Source organism: Spermophilus citellus (assembly GCF_964194105.1).
Source record: "Spermophilus citellus genome assembly, chromosome: 8".
In the NCBI taxonomy this organism is placed as follows: Eukaryota; Metazoa; Chordata; class Mammalia; order Rodentia; family Sciuridae; genus Spermophilus; species Spermophilus citellus.
In genome coordinates, this window is record NC_138189.1 from 7,318,613 (window position 1) to 7,342,855 (window position 24,243).

General features: G+C 44.8%; 1 protein-coding gene across 1 annotated transcript in view; it reads right to left on the minus strand.

The window, feature by feature from the left end:
- Positions 1–298: 298 nt before the first annotated feature.
- The window catches only part of HS3ST1 (heparan sulfate-glucosamine 3-sulfotransferase 1), a 31,430-nt gene continuing 7,485 nt past the window's right edge, over positions 299–24,243 (minus strand). Inside the window, exon 2 of the mRNA XM_081304801.1 lies at positions 299–2,013. Within this exon, the coding sequence (XP_081160927.1) occupies positions 970–1,905 (936 nt within the window). The 5' untranslated portion in view covers positions 1,906–2,013 and the 3' untranslated portion in view covers positions 299–969. The remainder of the gene's footprint in view (positions 2,014–24,243) is intronic.

The window sequence follows — 24,243 nt, forward strand, 5'->3', positions numbered from 1 at the left end:
AGTGAGTGTGGGATACATGTTCATAACTGCAAATTGATATTTTAGGAAATAGATAAATGCCCAGACTAAGGCAAAGACTATACCTTTAGTCAGATTTTCACAGAATCTACAGAATGGAGACAGACACAGATTTGACAATTTTGTTTTCTATTCCAAGTAGCTTTCTGGAGGTCAATTGCCACCCGGGGCCAAGTACACAGCCCCAAGACCATTTTGAAAGCCAAGGATTTAATCCTGTTTATTGTAGGTTTTGCCCAATGATGAGATCAGAAATATGTGCAAACACCCTTTGAGGCAAAGCTGGATGATAGGGATCTTCTTGCCAGTTATTCCCTGCTTTTCCATCCTTAATATCACCTTATCCACTTTGTATATAGGGTTAAAATTCACATTCAGGCTGATGTTGGGAGTGGGTAAAAGTGCCAACTCCAAAAATAATAGGGAATCTCAGTGAAGATACATCTTACAATGCAAGTAGGAAAAAAATAAAGCTGATGACCACAGTGAAATATTAAAAATTAAAAGAACCAAACAGAAAGGAGAGGAGGGAAAGAGGACCATAATAGCCATGAAGACATTTTTTTTTCCAAGTAACAGAAGAATATAGATTCTGCAATGAATGCAACACAGATAACTGTTCTGAGTTGGGGGCAAGTTAATTATATTCAAGAAAAGACATCATTTCCAGAAAAAATCTATTTTTTTCAGTGAAATAGTTTAGTTCCTTCATATAGAGACATATTACACAATGTTAACAACCATGAAAAACAATACAAAATGCCCTCCATTTAACAAGTAGAAAAATATAACTAGTATATATGGCAATTGTGAATCTAATACTGTACAGAAGTAATTTATGGATTTTTACAAATAAATTATAGCTTAAATGCCCTTTTAAAACTCTTTTTCCCTCTAGATGTACAACCAGAAGTTACAATTGGAAAGGCTCTGAGCCTAGCTTACTGCAAATCAGTGCCAGTCAAATGTCCTGCCCACCAGCTCGAAGAATTTCTTATTTGGCTCGTGGAAATATTCGTGCAGTTTGTTGAGTAGTTTGGGGTCGACCTGGGGGTGAGCCCGGCCTTTGGACTCATGTAAGCAGCGGTCCCGGCCACTGTCCCTCAGACAGTAAAAGCCCTTGGTTTTGTTAAAGTAGAAGTTCGAGGCGTTGATCTGGGGCGACAGCTTCAGGAACCTCTCAACCTTCTGGATCTCGGGGAAGGGGTTTCTGATGAGGCGGTCGCCGTCCACGATGTGGATGTGGCGCAGCGGGAAGAAGCGCAGCCAGTTCTGCATGTGCACGTGGTAGAGGCTGCGGTTGAGCGCCTTGTAGTCCACGTTGAGCCGGCCGTCCCGCAGCAGGAACTCCTCGATGGACGGGTAGGGCTTGCGCTTCTGCATGTGGTTGTAGAACACTTGGGTGTAGTCTGACAGCACGCGTTCCGACGGGTCTCGCAGGATAAGCAGCAGCCGGATGGAGGGGTTCATGCTGTGGACTCTCTCAGGCACTTTGGGCGACGTGAAGTAGGCGGGGGTCTTTTCCACCGTGAGCTGGTGCGGGAAGGAGAAGGGCATCTGGCTGAGGTACCAGCCCAGGCCGTGGCTGTAATGCTCCTCCCAGTCGAAGAAGTGCACCTCGTTCTCTGCGGCTGCCACGTCGGGGTGCAGGCTGAGCATCTCCAGCAGTGCGCGGGTGCCGCCCTTGCGCACTCCGATGATGATGGTCTGTGGAAGCTGCTGGGCAGAGCCGTTGGTGGCCCCGCTGTCTTGCATGTCATCCCGGAGGGTGCCTGCTTTCCGCAGGAGCTCCTGCTGACTGGGCTCCATCCCGGAGACCGCAGGGCGGGAAGGCACCAGCTGCGGCTGTGTCACCAGCAGCACCGCGCCCAGTAGTAGCGCGGCCATGCTGGACACCACGGTGGCTTCACTGGGTCCCGCACCGCTGGGTCATGAAGCTCTCAGCAGGGAATGCCTCCTACTCAGTGGTGCATGAGCGTCCCAGGCTGTCAATTACTAAAGAGGAAAGGGAAAATATTAACCCCAAATAAACACAGGAATAATCCAGGTGACAACTGTAGACTGGGTGCTATATCCACCTCCCCAGGACTCTCTCTCTTTCTGTATCCTGTAAAGCAGGGGGTGGCAGACATTCTCAGTAAAAGCCTAGAGAGTAAATATTTTCGGCTCTGGGGGACATATGGTCTCTAAGGCAACTCCAGTTCCAACTGTGCTGTTACCCATCTAAAGAAACAAAAGAATAGACAAAGGAATGGGTGTGGATGGACTCCAACCAAACTTTCTCTATGGATGCTGAAACTCCAATATTAAATATTATTCATATTACTATTATTCTCTTTTATTTGTTTTCTTTTTGTAACCACTTACATGTTTAGCTTGCTAGCCCCACCCAAACAGGACCAGACTTGCCCCCACCAGCCATAATTTGCCAACCTCTGCTATAAAGAAAAGAGTTGGAAAAATCCTTTGGACTTCAGCAAACGTCAGTGAAATATCTAGCACCTGGCAGCCCTCCTGGCACAGGGGCAGATGGTGCAGAAGCAGTCTTTGTTTCTGCATCCCACCTCCCCAGTAAGGGGCTCCTAATTTAATAGGGCAGATGAACCCATGTCCAAGACTGAGTCCCAGCTCTTCCCCCAGCACCTGGTCCTTGCCATGGCCTCTTTGTGGAGCAGGGTGCTTCTCAGCAACTTGATTCTGGCTTGGACCATGGTACCATGTGAACAGACATGACAATATCCAGACCAAACCCTTCCTCAAGAGCTGTGCACTCCCGCATTTGTGCCATCACCATGAGAAGAAAGTGATCTGGCCAGCTGCTGATCTCAAGGGAAGGTGAGAGATTCGTGCAGCAGAGTGGCCCTGCAAGTCCACCATGTACAGCACAACTGTCCTGGCTCCCGAGAGAGAATATGTGATTGTGGTTTTGAATCACAGAGTCTGGGATAGTTTGCTTTGCGGATGAATCTGTCAAATGATAACAGGTGCAACCTGACTCCAGGCAGCAGGGTGCTGTATGTTATGGTGGGAGTTCAGTGGGGTTCTGTGAGGATACCTGTTGTTTCATTTGCCTGAAACAACTGGGAAAGTCTGCAGAGAAAAGGAAATGTTTGAAGTAGGCCCAGAGGGATTAAAAAGGTGAGGCTACCAGAAAGAGCAAACGGCCTTCTTGTGTACTAGGCTTTATAATACATAAAGTGGCTCATGGTTGTCTCAGATGATTGTCATCACGACACTCCAGTGTAAGAGAGGAAACCAGGACAACTGTCACCATCACTGCTTAGATGCACAAATATTAAATGCACAAATATTTCATCTTTTTCAAAATTCAGAGCCTAAATGCAAAACTCTAATGCAGGGTTCTCTTTCCACCAACTGCCTCTCCTCTACCAAATGTCTCCTATGTCTGGGATTTATCACATTCAGATAAAAAAGTCCCTTAAGGTCACAGAGATTGTGGGGATAGAAGCTAAGGGTTCCCAAATGTGGACAAGCGTCAAGGGTTGATGCTTTCTATACAACAACCTGTGTGTGACACTCTCCCCAAAGGGAGATTGGAAGCTTTCATATAAGTTATTCCTGTTTAAACACATTAAGGGAAGAGTTGGAGGCAGGCCCAGCAAGGGGATTGTAGGGTTTAGAAAGCCAGTAAAACTCTTCTGCACCAAGAGGATCCCTCAGGTTTAAAACTCACTTCATTGGTTTAAAACATTATTAGACTGTATAAACAAAGGACAAATCCCCGGTTTCCCTTTGGATGATCAAGCCAGTTGATGTATCTGCCTCAGGAGAGGGTTATAGGCTTTGGAAAACATATTGAAAGTGAGCAATGATTAGTTGGACATAGAGAATCACACACAGAACATGGGAGAAGGGACCATCAGCCACAAAATTCTTTAGGGGAAATAGTCTCTAGGGAGGGCTAACAAAGCAGCAGGTGTTTCTAGTTTGGTTCAGCTACTGGGATGAGCTGCATGCAACGGGTCCTTTGCTTTATTCAGCTGAAAGTCTCAGACTGTTTCAAATTTCACTTCCTTCTCAGTGCTCATGTGGGTCAACCAAACGGACCAGTTGTGTTTGCTCTTTACATGTTTGGGGGTGTGTACGTATACCTGTGTCTGTGGGCATGTGTGTGTGTGTGTGTGTGTGTGTGTGTGTGTGTGTGCGCGCGCGCACTGGCAATTGGTGGGAGAGGGCAAAGTGAGGGAGGCAGTAACTCCTATGCGCTAGAGAGCAGCCTCTGTGTAGTAGGCCCTGCTGGCCCCTCTCTTAGTTCTGCATCCAGCCTCAGGAAGCAATGGGATGCGAATTATTCAACACCTATGGGACAGAGGCAGCAGCCAGAGCTGAAATTTATATTATCTGACTCTTTATATCGGTACTCTTTCCACACTAACACCAGGCATTCTGGTCAGCAGAGTGTGCATCTGGGATTTCTCCCTAAAGGGGAATTGCCAGCAGACAGCAGAGAAGAAACTAAATATAGTTTGTCCTTTATTAAAAAAAAAAAATGTGCAGTTAGTAGTTTAAAATCTCCTGGTTTCTGCTTTAACACTTTCCAGAAATGAATTTACTTATGTCTAGTTGTTTTTCATTCCAAAAATATTTGAGGTGTGTGGGAAAAAATTCAGCTAATGTCCTATATAGGTACATGAAATAGATGTAAACATGTACACACACATACGCAGGGCTCTTGACACAGCTATAGATACATGTTTAATAAGTCTTTGATGTGTGTATAAAACTATATATGTATGCACGTCTAAACATATATTCATTAACACATGTGACATATTAACATATGTAATGGAGTAAATATGCATAAACAGTAGCCACTGGGAGTTAATTTCTTGTCGTGGTTTGATAGTTGGACTTCCTAGTGACACACACAGAATTTCCGGGCCTTTTCATGACATTCTCAGGCCAGGAAAGATCTTCAAGTTCAGGTGAGCCGATCAGCCCACATCTAGGCCACTTGGACCTTGACATGGGATTTCAAACCTCAAAGCAGAAAACAGTCAGTCCTTAGTCCTTGCTTTTCATTTCATTGTTGAGGAGGCCCCGAGGTGACTTGCCCAGTCATGGAGACTCTCTGGGCCTAGAACTTTTGGGTCCTGAACTCTAACCCTATAGTTTGGAGGCCACTGTCTCCCAACATAATGGTCTTAAGGTAAAATGATGACAGCGTTTTGGGGTCCCAAAGAAGAAAAGCCCAACAACGTACCCAACAGTGACAATACCTCAGCCACCAACACACTGGGTACATGCATCAGGTGTTGAACACGTCCATTTGTTCTTTTCAGTAGAGGGGTCTGAGGGAAGCACACAGGCTGTGGAGTCAGAGTCCTGGCTCTAGTTTTGATTTTAGTGAAAGCAACTTAGCCTCTCTCAGTTTCTTCATCTTTTAAATGATAACATTTCCACCACCCTCCAATTATTACTCTATCTAAGGGTGAAATAAGATAAAATGTACCAGGGCTGTCCAACAAAAATATAGTGTGAGCTACATCTGCACTTTTAAATTTTCAAAGAGCCACATCAAAAGCCAACTAATGTATTTTTGGTAATCCAATATATCTAAATGCCATTGCTCTGACATACAAGCTCTATAAACAATGAAGAAGCTGTTATGCATCCTTTGGTACTAAGCCTTGAACACCAAGTGTGTGTATCTCTCCCCTCACTGCTCACCCCGGGTCCAAGTGACATGCAGCAACTGAGGTGCAGGGCACAGAGGGCAGTGGGCACAGCCGTGCTCTTCATCTGAAAGCTCTCTTGTCATAGTGAGATGCTTTCCCCTCTCACAGAGGAGGAGCTCTTGAGCAGAACAAGGACAAAGAAAGTGAATGTGCACTTGCAAAGAGCAGAGATCCATGTACTATTCCCCCACAAGGAATGAGCCAGGTAATACTGAACACCAGCCACTTCCTGAAATTTGGGAGACCATAGCTGCTAAGGGCTTGGAGACAGAGTGCTCCACGGCACCTGGAGTAGGGGCCCAGTCCCTTGGCAACTGCAAGGACCACATCTCCCATCTGAGGCATTTGCATTAGGCAGGCCCTGGGCTGGCAGCTCAGCACACCACTATGTTTCTGCTCACCTCACCATGATCCCTCAAGGAAACAATCTTAGGGTCAAAACCAAGGCTCAGAAGAATGAAGTGGTCTGTGGAGGAAGCAAGAGGCAGAACTAGGGATCAAACTCAGCATGAGAAGGCATAGTGGAGCCTTGCTCCTTGGCAAGGCCTGGGGTTAGTCACCCCTGGGTTTGATTCTCCACCAAGAATCAGGGCATCTGCTTTCTGGTCACTGGGCCTCTTGGTTTTCCTTCAGTCCTCTTGAACATTCACACCTGGAACCAATTATTGGCTGAAGGACAGGGTTTCTTTGAAGAGCCAGCCTGGCTAGCATGGGCAAAGGGAACCCTCCTTCCTTTTGCAGAGGGACAGTAGGTCCCAAAGGGAGGTTTGGCCACCTTTTCTGTTTACTTTCCTTATCAGGGAGGTTGCTTTGTGGGTGTTGCAGTGACAAGCCAGTCCCTGAGTTTCAAGACTTCAAAAGACCCAAGTCCTCTCCATGAGCAGCACAAGAAGATCTTGACTGTGAAGATATTGACCACACACCAGGCAGAGGACCACAGTGGGCAGTACACAGCAGTTTCCAGATGGAGGCTTCCCTTGCCCTTGGAATTTGTTCCAACTTCTTTCCTAGGTTGGAGACTGCTAAAATGGGACCGGACTGCCCCGCAGGCCTCAATGTGGTCCTACAGCCAAGTTCCAGCCCAGCGCACCTTTCTGTCCCTATGAGCCCACCAACTGTGGCCATGGGATTTTCTGCTCCCTTGGCTTTCTGAGGCTGGCTCTTTCTTGTCATTTGGATTTTATTTCAAACACCAGCTTTCCCTGCAGCATGAGCCCACCTCTCTCTTTTAATCACTTCCTGTCACATCATTCCACATTCTAGACCTCACATACACATTGCTTGGGGACTGCCTGTACTTAGCACCGCACACTGTCACTCTGTTGGTGTTTCGTCTGCCTCTGCTGCATAGCCCAGGGTCTGGTGTGATTTGTAGTACTTAGTACATGCCAGAGGCCCTACTTGCTGCCTGAAGTCTTCCAATACTGTGGACACTTAGGCCAATGACTAGAAGTTACTAGGGAAGGGTTTTAATTTAGCAGAAAGAGAAACTTGACAGTTTATGCAAACTACTTCATCAAGTATTAGCAAGTCTTCCCTCCCTAGAGAGTCAAGTGGAAACCAGATGTTGAAAGGAGGACTCCCCACTCCTACTGGTGATTGGACTCAATCACCTGAGAGTCTAGAAAACATTTTAATTAAAAAGGAGGGAAAGCTATGAAATAACCCTTCGAAAATATTTTAATTTTCTCCTTAAGTCTCCTTATTACATAATTCACATCATGACCTAGATTTCAAATGTAATTAACTATAATATATTCTCTTAGTCCCACCACTGGAAAAGATTCGTGGATCAAATGAAGTATGTAGAATATTTCATGAGAGGTAAATTGAATGCATTAGGAACAGAGACACCTGCCATCCCCCTGTCTGCAGGCCAGCTTCTCAGATCCCGACAGGAAGGTGACTTGGCTGGCATGGGCGAAGAACTGTCTATGGAACACAGTGATCAAAACACTCAGCCCAAGTAGTTTATGGGATTTAACAAGAGGTGGAAAGGGAATGATCACTTGCTGAGCATCACTGCGCCTGGAGGTAAGGTGATCATTTGCATATAAATTCTTTCTTCTAAGACTTGCCACACTATGGAGAGGTGGCTGTTTTCACTTTATTTTATGTGGTTAAGTGGTGAAAAGATGGTGAGGAGTAGGGAAAAACAAGAAAGATCAGGTAAGTGTCCTTCCTCTGGGGACCTCAGTGTGCCCCATTATAGAAGGGACTTACGCCTACTTCATCAGGGTGTCATCATGATTAAATAAGGCTACTCATGCCCAGTAGATAGCTTAGGCCTGGCACATAGTAGGCATTCAACAAACGTCAATAGCCTGCCTGGAACCCTGGTAGATAGGGAAGCATGCTACTAAGGTTGAATGACCTTCTCAAGGTCACAGAATCAGGGAGGATCAAAAACAGATTCCATGAGCCATCTCCAAAGGCCTTGCCATGCTTGCCCACCCCCCTCAGTGGGGCTGCATCCCTGTGGGCAGTGGGGGAGTGCATTCCACATGGAGCTTACACATAAGATAGCAGAAATTAGGGGACCTAAAGTACTGCTGTGAAAAGCTGCTTCCTCCAAGCATCCCATAGTGTCGAGTTATTTAATTTCTGGAATGTACTGAAACCTGAGTAAAGACAGCTTCAACAACAGAGCTGTCATTTTTTATGCAACTAAACTTCCAGGCAATCAAAAGTGTAAGGTTGTTTGTTCATCTTGAAGAGTCAAAAATGTCTTCACTTTCATCTTTCGTACAATTACTTAATAGCCTGTTGCCACGGTGTCAAATTTTCATCCTTGGCAGGTCATCTCGGAAACTTAGAGACAGGGAAGAGTTGAGCGTGTGCCTGTCAGTCTGCGAAAGGACACTGATATTTTGAGACCTGCATAAATATTTATTTTCTTGAAATTGCCTATACATGACACTCGTCAACAGATGTTGACATTCACTGTGGTTTGGACTTATGGTAATCGCTGTGTGGTGGGGTGGAGTGCAAAGAGTTCAGGGTAGGAGAGCAAAGACCCACCACACCTGTTAATACATTTCCTTGGACCACATTTAATGTCTGGGGGAAAATGAAGTGTAATTGGCCCCACTTTCCCCTTGAGAAAGATTGAGCCTCTTAAGATGCAACACTTCCAGGCATTCTATGCCCCCATGAGTCCTGGGTAATGCTGGAGGTTCCACATTTGTAAAAGGTTAACTGGATAATGAACATAACTTTCTAGCATGCAAGGATGGAGATGCCTTGGAGACCCCCAAGGGAGGTAGCATGGTATCCTTCCAGAATCAGGAATTTGGAGGCAAAGATTTAATCTCAATGTTGTTTGGGAGCCTCTGAATGCTCCATGGTAAATGGTAAGTATAAAATGCTCCACAGTGTGACCTGATGTCACCTCACAAACACTATACTTCACTTTAGAGAAGACTAGAGCCCCAGAGTTGGGATGAACGGTGCAGAGGGAGGTGACCACAGCTCTGCATGCAGGATACAATAACCTGGCATAGATCTTTCCAAACAGCGGGAGGCACAGAGCAACTTGGAGGTCCATTTAAAAAGGCAGATTTTATTCCATAAGGGCTGGGGAGAGGTTTGAGACTCTGCATTCCTAAGACCTTCACAGGGTAGCTGGAATCCCTAGAATAGGCTTGGAAAGTGGGTGCTTGTGGAAGGGTGTTCTCTGCCTTCTCTTGATTTCTTACTGTGATTGAGATGGTTTGTTTTTTTTTTATTCCAGGATTAAAAACCACTGTGGTAGACAACATACAGAGGGACCTGGCTGATTACAGAGGTAGTATTATGGGAGGACTGGGTTATAGGGAGGTTTGCTGGAATTAGCAGAGGATTTAGAGCCCCAAACCCCAGGCTTGAATCTCAGTCCCACAATTTAAAATCCCCAAGAAAGCCCTGGAACTAGAAGCCTGAGATCAAACACATTGGTCTTATATATTTATGGTGAGGATTAAAATAAACAGTATATACAGGGTACTTCAGATATTGCCATATTGCCTGGCCCGTGGCAAGCCTTCACATGATGGTAGCTATTTTTGTCTCTAAAAAGAAAAATGCTGCATGGTCTAAATGGGATTCAGGGATGATAATTAGTCAAACGCATTTGTTCACGATCCAAAGTACTGCAGTGACTCAACCAGACAGAGGCTCAAGGAAGAAAGGACAGCGACAATAGAAATTATCCAGGCTCCCTGCTTGTGGAAGGGCACGAAGCAGGTCCTTTATAAATGCTTCCCGAATGAATGCCGCCGGCCAGGTGTGTGCAGTGGCAGGCCCTGGCGGAGGAGGAGGAGGCTCGCTCTCTGAGTGCTTCATCTGCATTGCTGGGGAGAGAAGGCAGCAGTGACCTAAATAAATCCTTCATCAGACGCAGAAACACACTGGCACAGGCAGTGCGTGGCAGAGCTCTGTGACAGGAGGGCGGACAGGGCCTCTCCTATTACTCAGTGCAGCTGAGTGGAAACAGGGCTCTGTGAGCAGAGGGGAGGCTGGGCTGCCTCGGCTCACTCTAGAATGGGTGGCTTCAGCGCTGCCCAGGTAGGGTTCACCCTGCACCCTCTGCCAGGTGCCATCTCGGCTGCGGAAGCCCCCCTGGGTCACTCATCACTCCACAGGTGGTGAGCACCCACAAACCCCGTGTGTTTCTCCAGAAAGTGACATAAAAGATCCTAGCGGCATGGGAGGCCAAAGGGTCATGTGCCTTCATCTTGTTCTGTCTTATGATTTTGCAGAAAAGGAAACTGAGTTTAGCAAAGAATAGGAACCTCAAAGTCAGGCCTGTGGGGGCTGAGCTGAAGGAAACCAAGGTCTCCTTCTGCCCTCACCATTGAACTCCAGACACATGGGGATCTGCTCTTCCTGTGAGCTGGCCCCGGGGAAGATGAGAATCAGATATGTCAGAACCAAAGTGAATTCTTTCTCTGGGATGGTCAAAGGCACAGTGAGGATTTGTTTCATTTCTTCAGTCTATTATAGACTGAACGCTTGGGTCCTGCCAATCCTCATGCATTAAAACCTTGACCCCCCGTGTGAGGGCATTTGAAGGGGAGAACTTTGGGAGATGGTTAGGTTGACACAAGGTCATGAAGGTGGGGCCCTGGAAAGGAAAGGAAAGGACCATAGTTCTCTTTCTCTACTGTGTGAAGACAGGGAGAAGGTGGCCATGTGCAAACCAAGAAGGGGACCTCCAGGAACTGAGTATGCCAACACCTTGATCTTGGGCTTCCAGCACCCAGAGTGAGAGGAATAAATGGCAGTTGTTGAGCCAATCTGTCCTGTTCGCTGACAGTGGCCCTGGCTGACTGACACATCACCAGCAGATAAACAGCAGGGGAGGAAGGAGTTTGTGTGGGTCCCCTTCAGCTGTGTAAACACAGAACTACAGAACTGCCTCCTGGATTCAGGCAGGTGACATCCATGTGTGGAGCCAGTTGGCAGGTGGGGACTATGGCAAGGAGCTGCTGCCAACTCTGGCAGAACTTGCTGGAGACCAGAGGCCAGGGTGGTCTGATCTCTGGATTTTTCAAGATTCAACTAGGGATATCTTTGCAATATGACCTGGTTTTTATTAATGTAATAAGTGGAAAAACAAAGACATAAGACTAAGCTACTCCTCATCACACATAGGGGGATCACTCATTGTTATGAGGCATATACATGGTTTCAAAGACTGTCCTGAGTTCCTGGAGACACAGAGGTTGTCCATTCACTGTCCTCAATGAGAGCCCTGTAATTCGAAGACAGACCTGGAAGGAGCTAAGCCCTAGGTTTCAGAGTAGACACGGATGGAGCTAGGCCAACCAGAGCCCAAGGGGAGAGACGGAGCTAGAGGAGCAGGCAGCACCTGGTAGGAGGCCACAGGAAAGGTGGTGTGTGGACATAGAATGAAGAAGACCTGGAGTTTGCTCTGTAGAAAGTCCCACAAGTAGGGGGACTGGGGCTGTGGCCCAGTGGTAGAGTGCTTGCCTAGCATGCTTGAGGCACTGGGTTCGATCCTCAGCACCACATAAAAGTAAAATAAAGGAAAGTCCCACATGTAGAGTGGAACAGTGATGCACCCAGGCTGGGCACTCAGGTTAAGGCAGGGGATGGTGGACACAGGCCGTAGGAACCTTCAGAGGCTGCAGTGTCTCCTGAGGAACTTAGAAACACAGTAGAGGAACGAGAAATGGGTCCTGAGCACAAATTCCAGCAATGCCACTTCAGCACAGACAGGTTCTGACTTGGGGACAGTTAATGGAAATTTTTGAAAACTTTTACTCAGGATATTTTGGCAAATGCATGCTTGGTTTATCACAATCATTTAAAAACAAATATTGAAGTAGGTACTGAGTACACGTGCTCCTTGACTCATAATGGGTTATGTCCTGATCACACACCATGGGGTTATGTCCCCCATAAGCTGAAAATATCATTAAGTCGAAAATGCATTGAGCACATGTGACCCACTGAACAGCCCAGCCTAGCTGCATGGCACAGTGTAGAGTATCCGTTGTTCCCCTGGTCACCCCTTGGGTAACTAGGAGCCACCTCTCACTGCTGCTGTGGAGCATGGAAGGACAGGATTGTACCAGGTATCACTAGCCTAGGAAAAGCTCAAAATTCAAAATTCAAAATATGCCTTTCTCTTTCACACCATCCTAAAGTTGAAATACTGAAAGTTGAACCATTATAAGTCAGGGACCATTTGTATTGCCAGGCACCACAAAATGAGCCACGGAGAGACCGATGACTGTGGTATCAGCCAGCCTGCACGGAGCTCCAGGAACCTGGAATGGGAACAAAGAAAGGGGGGCCGGGAAGCATGTTTTGAATTTATGTTGGCCATATTTTTTCTTTTTTTAAAATAAATCTGCTGCTGTCAATGTGATAGCACTGAGTAAAGCAATGTGCCTAGTTCCTCCTCCACCCCCCACTGCTGTGACTTCCATTTGTCCCTTACTTAAAAAACATATAAAATGCTATTCAAATTCTATTCCCTTTATTCTGATGCTTTGGGTTCCACAAAATGAATTATTGCCTCATGTGCCTCTCATTCAAGCTGAATTTATCCACAATGATTTACTTTAAACAGGGCATACCTGTTTTATTATCTTGTTCATCTTAAAATATTTAAATGTCATGTAATCTACCCCAAGTTACAATACCACCCATATCTTGCCCTCAACACAACCCTCTCTGCAATCTCTTGTCATCTTTTATTGTAATTACAATATCTCCAGCTCACATGCAATTGCACAAGTCATCACGGGCCTTGTCATTCATTGCTTCTGAATGTTGACACAAAATGATTGATTTATAATGTATGCTTTTAAAATATTATGTTATTATTTAATAAAGCATTTGAGACAGGAAGTGGGAGAAGAGATTCTGAGAGATTCTGGAATCATATGGAAAAATTATTGGAGCTCAGAATGGGATGCAGGTGGTTAAAATGTGGATTTGAATCTTGATCCTGCTTGGGCTCCCTCTACGTGACCAAGAGGCTGTCATGTGCCATGTGACTCATGTGCCTCATTTTTTTTTTCTTCTCTTCTTCTTCTTTATCTAATTGTACAAGGGATTGAATCAAGGGGCAGTTAACCACTAAGCCACATCCCCAGTCCTTTTTATATTTTATTTAGACAGGGTCTCACTAAGTTGCTGAGGCTGATTTGAACTTATAATCATCCTGTCTGAGCCTCTGGAGCTGCTAGGATTATCTTTGTGAGCCAGGGAGCCCAGCATGCACCTCATCTCCTCATCTGATATATGGGCCTGGCAACAGTACCAGATTCATGGGACATCAAGAGCATCGGACAAGAACAAGACATTACTGCAGGAAGGGTTAAAGAAAGAGCCCAGCAAATGAAAACACCACAAGAAATGTCAGTCACTGTCACTATCAGACTCTGTCTCCGATTGTGGTGGCTAATAGGGTTCTATCCAGGCAATCAATGTCACTAACTCAGATAATATTGTGAAATTCATCTCCACAAAGTTCTTGACTTGGAGGGGTCAATGCTCGAGAGTGGTTGGGGTGCTGAGCTGGAGGTGAGGAGCTGGGGTTTACGCCTGAGTTCTGCCCATGTTCCATGTGACCTTGAGCAAGACATGAAATACTCCAGGCCTCACTGACAAAGGGAAACAATTGGGGCACCAATTCAAAAATCTTTTTATATCCACCTTAAAATGGAATTTTAAAAAAATATCTACTTTTCTTAACAATTATCCTAAATTCCAAATGAAATGGTCACTGCTAAAAGTTAACCCCAAAGTCTTGTCACTTCCACCAGGCTTGTCACTTCCATCATACAATACACAGGAAAGGATAGCCACATGCATTCCATTTCTAAGCTGCTAAGGTCTCATTGATAAAGGCAGTTAAACCACCTTTGGTAGGAAAGAAGACCCTCCTGGGGTAAGGTCTCTCAAATCGCGGCTCATTGTGATCGGATCCGACCTAGCACACATTCCTTGGATAAGAACTGAAGCTAGGATCTGATGGAGAGGTGGATAGTGAGATGGGGCAAGCTATAAAAATGTTCAGTCATGGGGACAGAATCAGATGAAGAGAAAAATACTGTCATAACCAGACTGGTTATGAACCTGCTTTTGTTTGAATATGTCCTCCAAAATGCATGAACTGGAGACTTAATTCCAGACGCAGCCGTCTTGGTAGGCAGGGCCTAATGGGAGGTGCTTAGACCATGACGGCTCCACACACATGGTTGGATTATAAAGGGACTTGAGGCCACAATTTCTTGCTTGAGAACCTCTCTTGTCCTTCCACCCTCTGTCATGGAATGATGCAGCATGACAGCCCACACCTGATGGCAGCTCCCATGCTTTCAGATGCAGAAACCAGAAATCAAATATATTTCTCTTTATGCAAAATACCTAGCCTCAGGTATTCTGTTATAGCAGCAGAAAATGGACAATGATGGAGTTGAATGTTTGTGCAGCTCCAAAATTCATATGTTGAAATATACTTCCCATTGTAATAGTTTTGGAGGCGAGGGCTTCTAGGAACTGATTAGCCCTTGTTAATGTGATTGTTGTGAAATGAAAAGTTCCCCGAGCTACTTCAAGCTCTTTCCACCATGTGGAATATGATGGGGATGTGACAGTTTGCAACTTATAAGAGCATCTCACCAGAACTCTCTTCTATGATGGCACTCTGATTTCTGACTTTCCAGCCTCCAGAACTGTGAGAAATAAATTTCCTGTCTATAAGCAACCCATGGGTTCAATCCCTAGCACCACAAAAGGAAAAAATAAAAATAAAATTCCAATTTATGTTGTCATGGTAGGATATAGTGGTCTGAATAAAATGAGACAAGTATTGTATAAAAAGTTTCTCAATGACAATAGAAAATACCATTGGAAAAAGATCTTCTGCCTGAGGCAGGGGCAAAGGAACTTTGCTTGTAGTGGAAAAATATTTCCATTCTCCTGGCTCCAAGGGGGTCACTTAATGACCTTCTGGGCTGGAGAAGACAGGTTTACTCCAGGGAATTTGCCTGCTTACAAGAGTTATGTCAGCTTGGGAGTGAGTGTTGGGGTTTAGCTCAGAGGCAGAGCATGCGCTTAGCATGCATGAGGTCAGGGATTGAGTCCCCAGCTTCTCACTCCATATACACAACATTCAGGAGTACACAGAATTGTTTGGTACAGTAGGGGGCCTGAGAACTGTCCCTGATGTCCAGCATCCTAGTTCTTACCACATACAGCACTCAACATCTTCCTATGTAAACAGGGTAGCAAAATGGGAAGGATAACAGGATATGTGCCCAAATCACCTGGCCATGGCAGCTATAATTTAGTCAAGACTTGAATAGGCATGCTGTATATCAGAGAGGAGTGAATTGGAGACAAAGTCAACATCCCTGCCATCTCTTCCCCCAGTTAGCTCAGGTCCACGGAGGGTATAGGAAAAAAATTAATGGAGATGACATTAGGGTTGGGTTGGGAGAGGAACAGGGACAGACTGCAATGCTCAGGAGTTTATAGCATGGGGGGTAACGGACAGACTCTCTCACCCATAGAAACCAGTTTTGCCTTATAAATGTGTTATGAAATAAGAAAACAATATTTAAGATTACATTTAGAAATGGTTTGTTCTGTGTTATAAATCACAAAATGATGACACAGAAATGAATTATCACCTCTTGACAGCTGTATTCTCCCATCTCCTCTTCATGAACAAGAAAGGAAAACAAAGAGGCTGGGAATAAGGGGGGCAGAAAAGGGGCCTGCCTACCACATGCTCCGAGACACTACTTTTGTGATGTCCACGGGTCTGACAGGCTATTGTAAGGGTTCACTCAGGAAGCACCCAATTCTAAAGGTTCCCAGAGGAACCTGCCATAATAATCCATGGTGCAGGTGTGAGCACTAACCACCAATGAGCTAGGGCTTCAAGACCCCTGCCACCCTCTAAGGCCATCCACACTATAACACATAACTCAAAGCCCTGCGACTCTTCAACCCTAACACTGATTCTATAAGAACAAGTTTTCATAGGTGTCTGCAGAATACAACTGACCTCCACCACCTTGGTCCCCCAGTCACATTGCAGTTCAGCTGTGACAACTACATTTGTGTCCCCAGAAGCTGGTATGATCCTCAGGTTTGGCTTTGTATTCTAGATTGGTACTATATCAGCGGATTCATTAGTGTCCAACACTCCTCAAAAAATGAATCACTTCTATCTTTGGTTAAGTGTTCCCCAAGGCCTGTCTGTGAAAGGCTTGATCCCTAGCCCGTGGGGCCTCGTGGGAGGTTACAGCCACTGGGGATAGGCCTTCACAGGGGATGGTGGGATGCCAGTCTCTTCCGCTCTGTTTGGGCTTTCCATTGTCATAGCTTGCTCTGTCATGTGCTGTCACCATGATGTAATGTCCTGCCACAGGCAGAAAAGCAACAGAGCGACTGAACATGGACTGAAACTTACAAAATGTGAACCCAAATAACCTTTTCATCTTTTTAAATTGACTGTCACTGATATATTGTTGCAGTGATGAAAAGCTAACTAAATGTACTAGGTTTGTCCAAAATACAATGATTCAAGCTACATGAGGCTGTGACCATTGTGCTGAGCTTCCTGGATTGGCTTTCCACATTTTTCTTTCAAGAATCTCTTTTTGTACAAAGAGACTACTAATATTGTGCATCACCAAGTTGGATTCTAAGATATCTTATGACAATTACTATCCTCCTACCTCCCTTACTATACTGTAGAAGTAGCAGATTCATCACAGCCTGGGGATATCTGACGTTTGCTCAAGAAGCAGACTCCCCTGATCAGTTTCTACTGGGCCCAGTCCAATAATATAGGATGAAAATGGGGCCCCACCCCAAGAAGCCAGGTGTAAGAAGAAAACTTGGTGTGGAAAAATCATGTCCAATGCAAATATAAAACAGACTATGGAATAGATGTGATATTGGCAACTCAAAGGCGGCCAGGGAGAATAAATGTAGAGATATGATTTGTGGAGAAGACACCTGGGCGACATGCAGAGGTCAGGCAAGGGCAAGAACAAGGTTCAACACTTTCAAACAAAGTCCAAGCTGAAGTGTGTAACTAAAGAAGCCAATAAATAAAGTGGTGTGAGTTTAATCTTCTTGGGGTTAAATCCAAGTGCCATTGGAAATGCTACTTTTCTGTCTGAGCCTCAGTTTTCCTCAAGAAGGGGAACACTGCTGACCGTCATGGGCAGCCATGAGAACTAAAAGGGCTATTACATACAGCATGCTAGCTAGTGCACCCACATGAGGTAGACTTCCCATAGGGAAGAGTTCAGTGATTATATGCTCCATCCATCGCAGCTGGGTGATACTACATTGAGGAGAAAAATGAAAGGACAACAATGGGAATAATTCAGATTTGATAACAACTAGTTTTTCTCTGCTTAAATAATTGTTGGAAAAAAAAAATTAAAAGGAACTACAACATTCCAAGAACTGACGCCTTTGAAAAATTATTCAGGGAAAGTGCAGAACTGTTGCCGAGCTGATAGCTACACAGAGCCAAGCACAGAGAACGAGCAGAATCCCAAGCACAAAGCAGCTCTTAATCTATTGTCTTTAAAGAATGTCATTATGACACAATTATTGCTTATCAGGGAATGTTACAGAACTATTCAAGAAAGAAAAGGCTGCTGGAGGACAATTTTCAACACAGGATGGTGGACAGGAGTGGGGCCTGGTAGCCCAGGTCAGCAGAATCTACTGAATGGCCAATGGCCACACAGAGTCTCGCTGCAGCTTCTGTTGGAATTTGTGCAGCTAAAGAACCACGGCTGGTGACCAGGACAGGACAGGGCAGGCTGCTCCTCCAAGACTGGGAAGAGTAGAGATGCCCCTGAAGCAGGTGGCTTCAGGCCAGGGAGAAGACGGTACATAGGATGATGCAGATAAGAGCAACGTCAGGAAAGGACAGTGCACGTGGCACTGCCCTCAGCCAGAAGACGTTTTCCTGGGTCACCTTAAATCCCTCACGAGCCAACAGAACACAGCTGCCCATCTGAACTGAAACATCAGCCTCCCCTCAAAAAAAGATATTTCTATTTATAATGGTGGTACTTTCAGTTTCTAACTGTGGTACTCTCACTTCCCAACTCTGAGGGCTGCGGGCCCTTCCTTTCACCCCTCAGCTCCTCAGTCCCCAGTTCACCGGTGACTGTGTTCCAACACCCAGACAGGCACCGGGCAAGCAGCAGGCGCAGGGTGTTCCCAGCTCTCCAGAAGCCATTTCCTGAGGGAAGTAACCAAGTCAACAGCAAATATAACTATGTTACCTGCAAAACTAGTGGCATACTAGTGGCACTGCACAGGTGGGCCTCACTCAGGAAAGACTGGTTTAGCCTAAAAGAAGCATCCCCACCTCAGCACATGCACGTGCGTGTGCACACACACACACACACACACACACACACACCACACGTTGAGCTGTTTGTCCCATGTAGGTGGGTACTGGCTTCTGCTCACTCAAGTCTCTCAGGGACCCGACAGACATAGCAATTGGCGCCTTGTGCAGGACCAGTCCCAAGCCTAGAGCTGGGAGGGCATACACCTGTGCTCCAGGCAACTTCTGGATCCTAAAGGTCAGGCCAGATGACATACCTGTCTATCTGTCCTCTACACGGCCATGCTGAACTTCAACTAAGAAAAATAATACAGTCCTATCATGTGCCTGGAAGAGAGATCCGTGGTGAAGATCACACCTACTATGACTTCCATTGAATGGTGTGGCAGTGAGTAGGGAGACTATTCAACAGACCTTACAGAATGATGCAGTCTAAGTCTGATGAGAAAAGGGAGAAGATGCCTGGGGATGGTGTCCAAGTAGAGAAAACAGTAGGTTCAGGGTGTGGAGATGTCCACATTTCTGACTTCTCTAGGGGATCAACGGGGACATCATGGTCAGATTCTGAGGTGTACATGTGAAAGACAGAATGGTGTGGGGTGAGGCCTGAGGATTAGAATGTGAGTGCCACAGTCACAACCTGCAGTCCAGAGAGACTCTGACTCTACAAACAACACAGCCAAAGGAGCTGGCTGGTATGCACCCACTATGTGCCTGGAACACTCTGAGTGAATCAAATGCATCATTATTAAACTCCTCATTAAAGGCACTCGTGCATTTAACCATGATGACTCAGTGAAAATGGAAGGCATTAGGGTTTCTGGTTTTTCACTGGGTGCCAATCGTCTGCCAGGCATTGGTTCAAGTTGGATCCAAGTTTAGGGACTCTAGAAAAATTCCCCACCCTCCTACAATTTAAGCTCCTAGAACAGATTAAACAATAAATAAATGAGTATATGATGAATATTTAATTAAAAACTACAAAAGAATACCCGAGGTTTAGAGAGTTATTAACTCATCCAAGGTGACACTACAATTCAGCCACGTAGCAGGGATGAGATCTCTTCTTGTGTCTAAGTGCCCTGCACTTCACCATTAAAGTATAATTTCATTTGCACATTCCCATTCCAGATAATGGGAATCCAAGGAACATTCTGTATCAGAGGTCAGAGCAGGGACCTGATTATCTTTGGGGTTTGCAAAGATTGCTCAGGTCATAGTGGAGAAGGATGGCAGTTTGCAAACCCTTGCAGAAGTTACAGAGCTGGGGAGGGCAGAAAAACAGAAGATTTGTATTTGAGCTGAAGATAGCAATAAAAAAGAAGTTTTGAAGCTGAGCAGGATCAATCACCAACTGAAATGTACAAACTTAAGTGCAACCATTGCTCAAAGGCAAGAGCGATCAATTCAGGGTTACCAGGTTTGATTAATTAACCTCTAACTGTTTCAAATGTCTTGGTGCCTCAGTTTCCTATTCTTTATTATATATATAATGTTTATATTATATATATATAAATCTGTGGACATGTGTCCTAGTTTTTAGCTAATACAATATAAGGGAGAAATCTTCTGGAGAGTTTTGAGAAAGATTGCCTTCCCGGGTTAACAGAAGAGAGGCCTGAACCTTATTCTTTTCCTTTTTTAGAGCTGAGTGATGAGATCAGCTGCTTGGAGACACTGTGGCCTTTCACCACCTGGTGGGAAGGATCCGCCAAAAAGAGCAGGTGGGTAGGATGGCAATGAGCAGTCAGACCCAGGATGACATTCTCAATCTGGTTTCCAATCAAAATCAAGCTTTCCAGCAAGAACCATTAATCATCGTGTTGAAGTGCTGCAGTACAGACATTTACTAAGTATCACTCCCTAACGGGTGCTTTAAATGATTCTCACAAAATATGATTCTCACAGCAAAAAGTCCATAATAAAGTATAATTCCATTTTGCACATTAGGCAACCAAGATTCACATAAGAAAAATCACTTCCCCAATGTCAAATGCATCGAATAAAACACTTCACATTCTCTTGTGCCCAGAGTCATGGTGAACTACAGACTGCTCAGGGAACGGTTCTGACTGCAAAGATGGTCCTGCCTTACAGAATGATTGAAAGGTATGAATTCTCACTCCAGAAGTGATAGTCCTCATGGGGTGTTCAGAGAGAGCTTAGAGAGGCATAAGCCAGGTGCTCCCTGAAAAGCATCTCACAGGGAGGAGTCCAGCAGCGGAGATGCCACCCTGAAAGAACTGAAGCTTATCTAATGGAAAATTAAAACCAAGCTGAATACAGCCCCCACACAATCCTAGGACCACTATGATATGGTGGTCAGTCCTTCCACAAGATGGCACTCAGTTCCCTTGTCTTTTGCTTTTATCTGTGATTTTATGCTGTCACAGAACAGGAGGAAAGAGCACAGCACGTGTCCCTGTTTATATCATTTGTCATCTTTCCAGTTTGACAATTGTGACTTTTATGCCTTTCCATCAAGATCACAGGCATTATGTGGGGTCCTGAGAAGCTCTGGGACTTACCTAAGTGTGTGCAAGGGGGATTCAACCAGGATGGCTGAGAACTGCTTTGTCACAAATGTCCCTGGATGCCCTTCATGTCCTTTTGTCTGCTTTTAATGGGTTTCTGTCCTCTCTCTCCTCTCCTCTCTTCTCTTATTCTTTCTCTCCCTTCTTGCTCCCTCCTTCCCTCCTTCTCCCTATACATGTGTCTTCTCATATTCCTTCTATGTTCTCTCTGCATTGCTGCTTCTAGTCTTTTGGCCCCTAAAATAAGTGAATTATATGAAGTGGGACTAAGGTGAAAGACTGAGACACGCTCCTGTAACTGTGATGCACGAGATGCAGCTGGCGGTCCCTGGACATGATGTAGAGTTTGCTATCCAGAGGCTGGCCTTGCTTTCTCTTATTACCTAGTAGCAGCAACCTTCCCCGCCCCTCTTTAACGCTGCCTATATATAGGTCAGTCACTGTGTATATGCTTGATATCATTTATTTGGATAATTGAACATTAAACAATCCTCTCCTATGATTTTAATTATGCCCATTTCCCAGATGTGGTGACTGAGGCTTAACTCACCTCCTGGGGTGTGGCTAAGAAGAGGTGAAGTGTATTCTAACCTGATCCCTTTGGCTGGATACACCTCCTGCTAACCAAATGCTGTTGTGCCTTTTTTATTTTTCTAGTCTATATTCCATATAAACGCACTGCTAGGAAGCAGCTCAGGGTAAATGAGGAGTTATTAATATTATATGCAACAGAAACTGGTTGTTTTGGTGCAAGCGATAACTCTATATTGAAGAAACCATAAAACTATTGCTTTGGAAACTACACATGCCACAAAATTCTTGTTAATTCCCTGCCAGGTTATTACCTGAAATGGAAACACAATATTTTCACAGTCATCCTCAGAACATGCTCCAGCAGTCGTAGGAAGACCACGGATCATTTATAACCTGAGGTCATCCACTGCGGGGAGCGGCTCTGAAAGGCCCTCTAACAGTTTTACTAGCTCTGGATTCCTCTGATGCAGGAGCAATTTCAGGTGTGAGTTTTCAAAGCACAAAATATCCCCTCAGTGTCCTCAGCGGAGCTCTTGTGTGAACCCAGCTTTTCCAATTCCAGGTCTCCCGTAACAAGCTTGGAGCAACATTGGTATTTAATAAGGCCCTGCCTTCGTGGACCCAACACTGCCCCTGTGGCCTCAGGCCTTGAAATACCTTCCTCCCAAAAAGTGTTGAGAATAATCTGGCTGGTGATTTCCTAGCCCGGGAGAGAGTGTGACTCACATATTAAATGCACAGTGAGTCCTGTTTTGCTCTTTTAGCAAATAAATAAGCTCTCCTTGGTTTGATTATTCTGTTGCTTAGCTCACCAGGGAAAACAACCCTTCTCTTTCATCTTGGACCATTCCCCCCAGGCTCACTCACTTTACCTTTGAGATTACAGTGCTACCTCTGCTGTAACTTGCTAGGGTCCTAGAATTTTCAGAAAAGTAATCTCTCAGAACAGTTATGAGAAGAACAAGGATAGTAAAAAGCAGGATGCCCAGTTAAACTTAAGTTACAGATAAAATAATTGGGAACGGAGGGTGCTAGGATTGAACACAGGGTGCTCCTTCCATGCTAAGCAAGCCTTCTACCCCTGAGCCACAGCCCAGCCAACAGGAAATAATTTCATAGTATTTAGTATCTGGGATCTAACCAGATTATCTGTTGTTTATCTGAAATTTGAATTGAATTGGATGTCTTATATTTTTATTTGCTAAGTTTAGTAACTTTACACAAGAAGATCCCTTTTATAAAGCAGTGAGCTCTGCTCTTTCATATTGGCAATCTCTTTTACACTCATTAGAATGCTAAGAAAACTAAGGCCCAGAAAAACCATCCATCTATTAAGGTGACACAACCAGAAGGAATAGGCCAAAAATTCAAACAGAAGTGGAATGCAGAGGAATACTCTTCCTATGATAAGAGTAATTCCAAAATCCAATCTCAGAAATCTGTAATTGACACCTTGTCTCTCCTTTCTATCCAGGATGCTGAGGAAGATCTGGGTTAAGAAGTAATTGGAGTTAAGCACAAGCCAGTATTTCAGAGGAAACTCCCAGCCTACCCTCACTCAGTGCCACTGAAGTATTTATTTTTCTGAGCACAGCCAGGCAAGGATGTCTTTTCATTTCACTTGCATCTTCAAACACCTTTCTCTCACTGTATTTTAACTGCTGATCTAGGACTTTGATTTACCCTCCTAAAAAATGAAGATATTTACATAAAACAACCTACTGCTGGATGTACAGGCACCTAATCTGCATGAACTCTCAGGGAAGTTCGACAAGACTTAAAATGCTGAAATGGAAGTTCTTGATGGCTATAAAAGGAGATAGGGATGTTTTAAATCTAAATGCATTTCTTCACTTATAGGAAATGTGAGCTTCTTAGTCCTCCAGGGATTCAAAAATCTCTACCTTGAACCATCTGCTCAACGCAGGTAGAGGATCCTGGGTGCAGATTCAGAGCCCGCCACCTTCCCTCTGGGCATGCAAGAAAAGTTGTTTCATTTTGAGACTCAATTTCCTTAAATATAAAATAGAGATGCTAAGAACTCCTCTAGTCCCTTGCAGGACTGGGTATGAGAGAGTGGGGATGGGGTTATCACACTATATGAAAGTGAGGCATTATCATGGCTACATTCTCTTCATGCCAGAGCACTTTGCAAGGTTGAGATCTGTTGTGCAAAGGGTTCCTGTGAAAGTGCCCTCACTCAGCAGGAGTCACCCTTTTGGAGATCCAAAAAACAGTTTAGTGAGTACTCAACAAGAATTTGGGAGAATACAGACTTCAGCTATGTTGGATCTTTTTTTTTTTTTTTTTTTTGGCTATTCTTCCCACACATCTCTTTTTTCTTAAATATTTCTTCCCCCATGAAGTCCTCCCTAATTCCTCCAGACAGAAAATGCCTTTTTTGAGCAACTACTGGGAAGTGGACGTACTGTTCTAGAAACTGAAGCAAACATCCACCTCCAGCTCTCTGCTCTCATGGAGCATGTATTCTGGGGAATAGTGAGACATAGTACGCAAATGAGTTGATCAAGTAACAAGATGACTAGAGATAAACACAATAGCTGCACAATTATGTTAAGAAAGTATGGCTATGAAAGAAGGA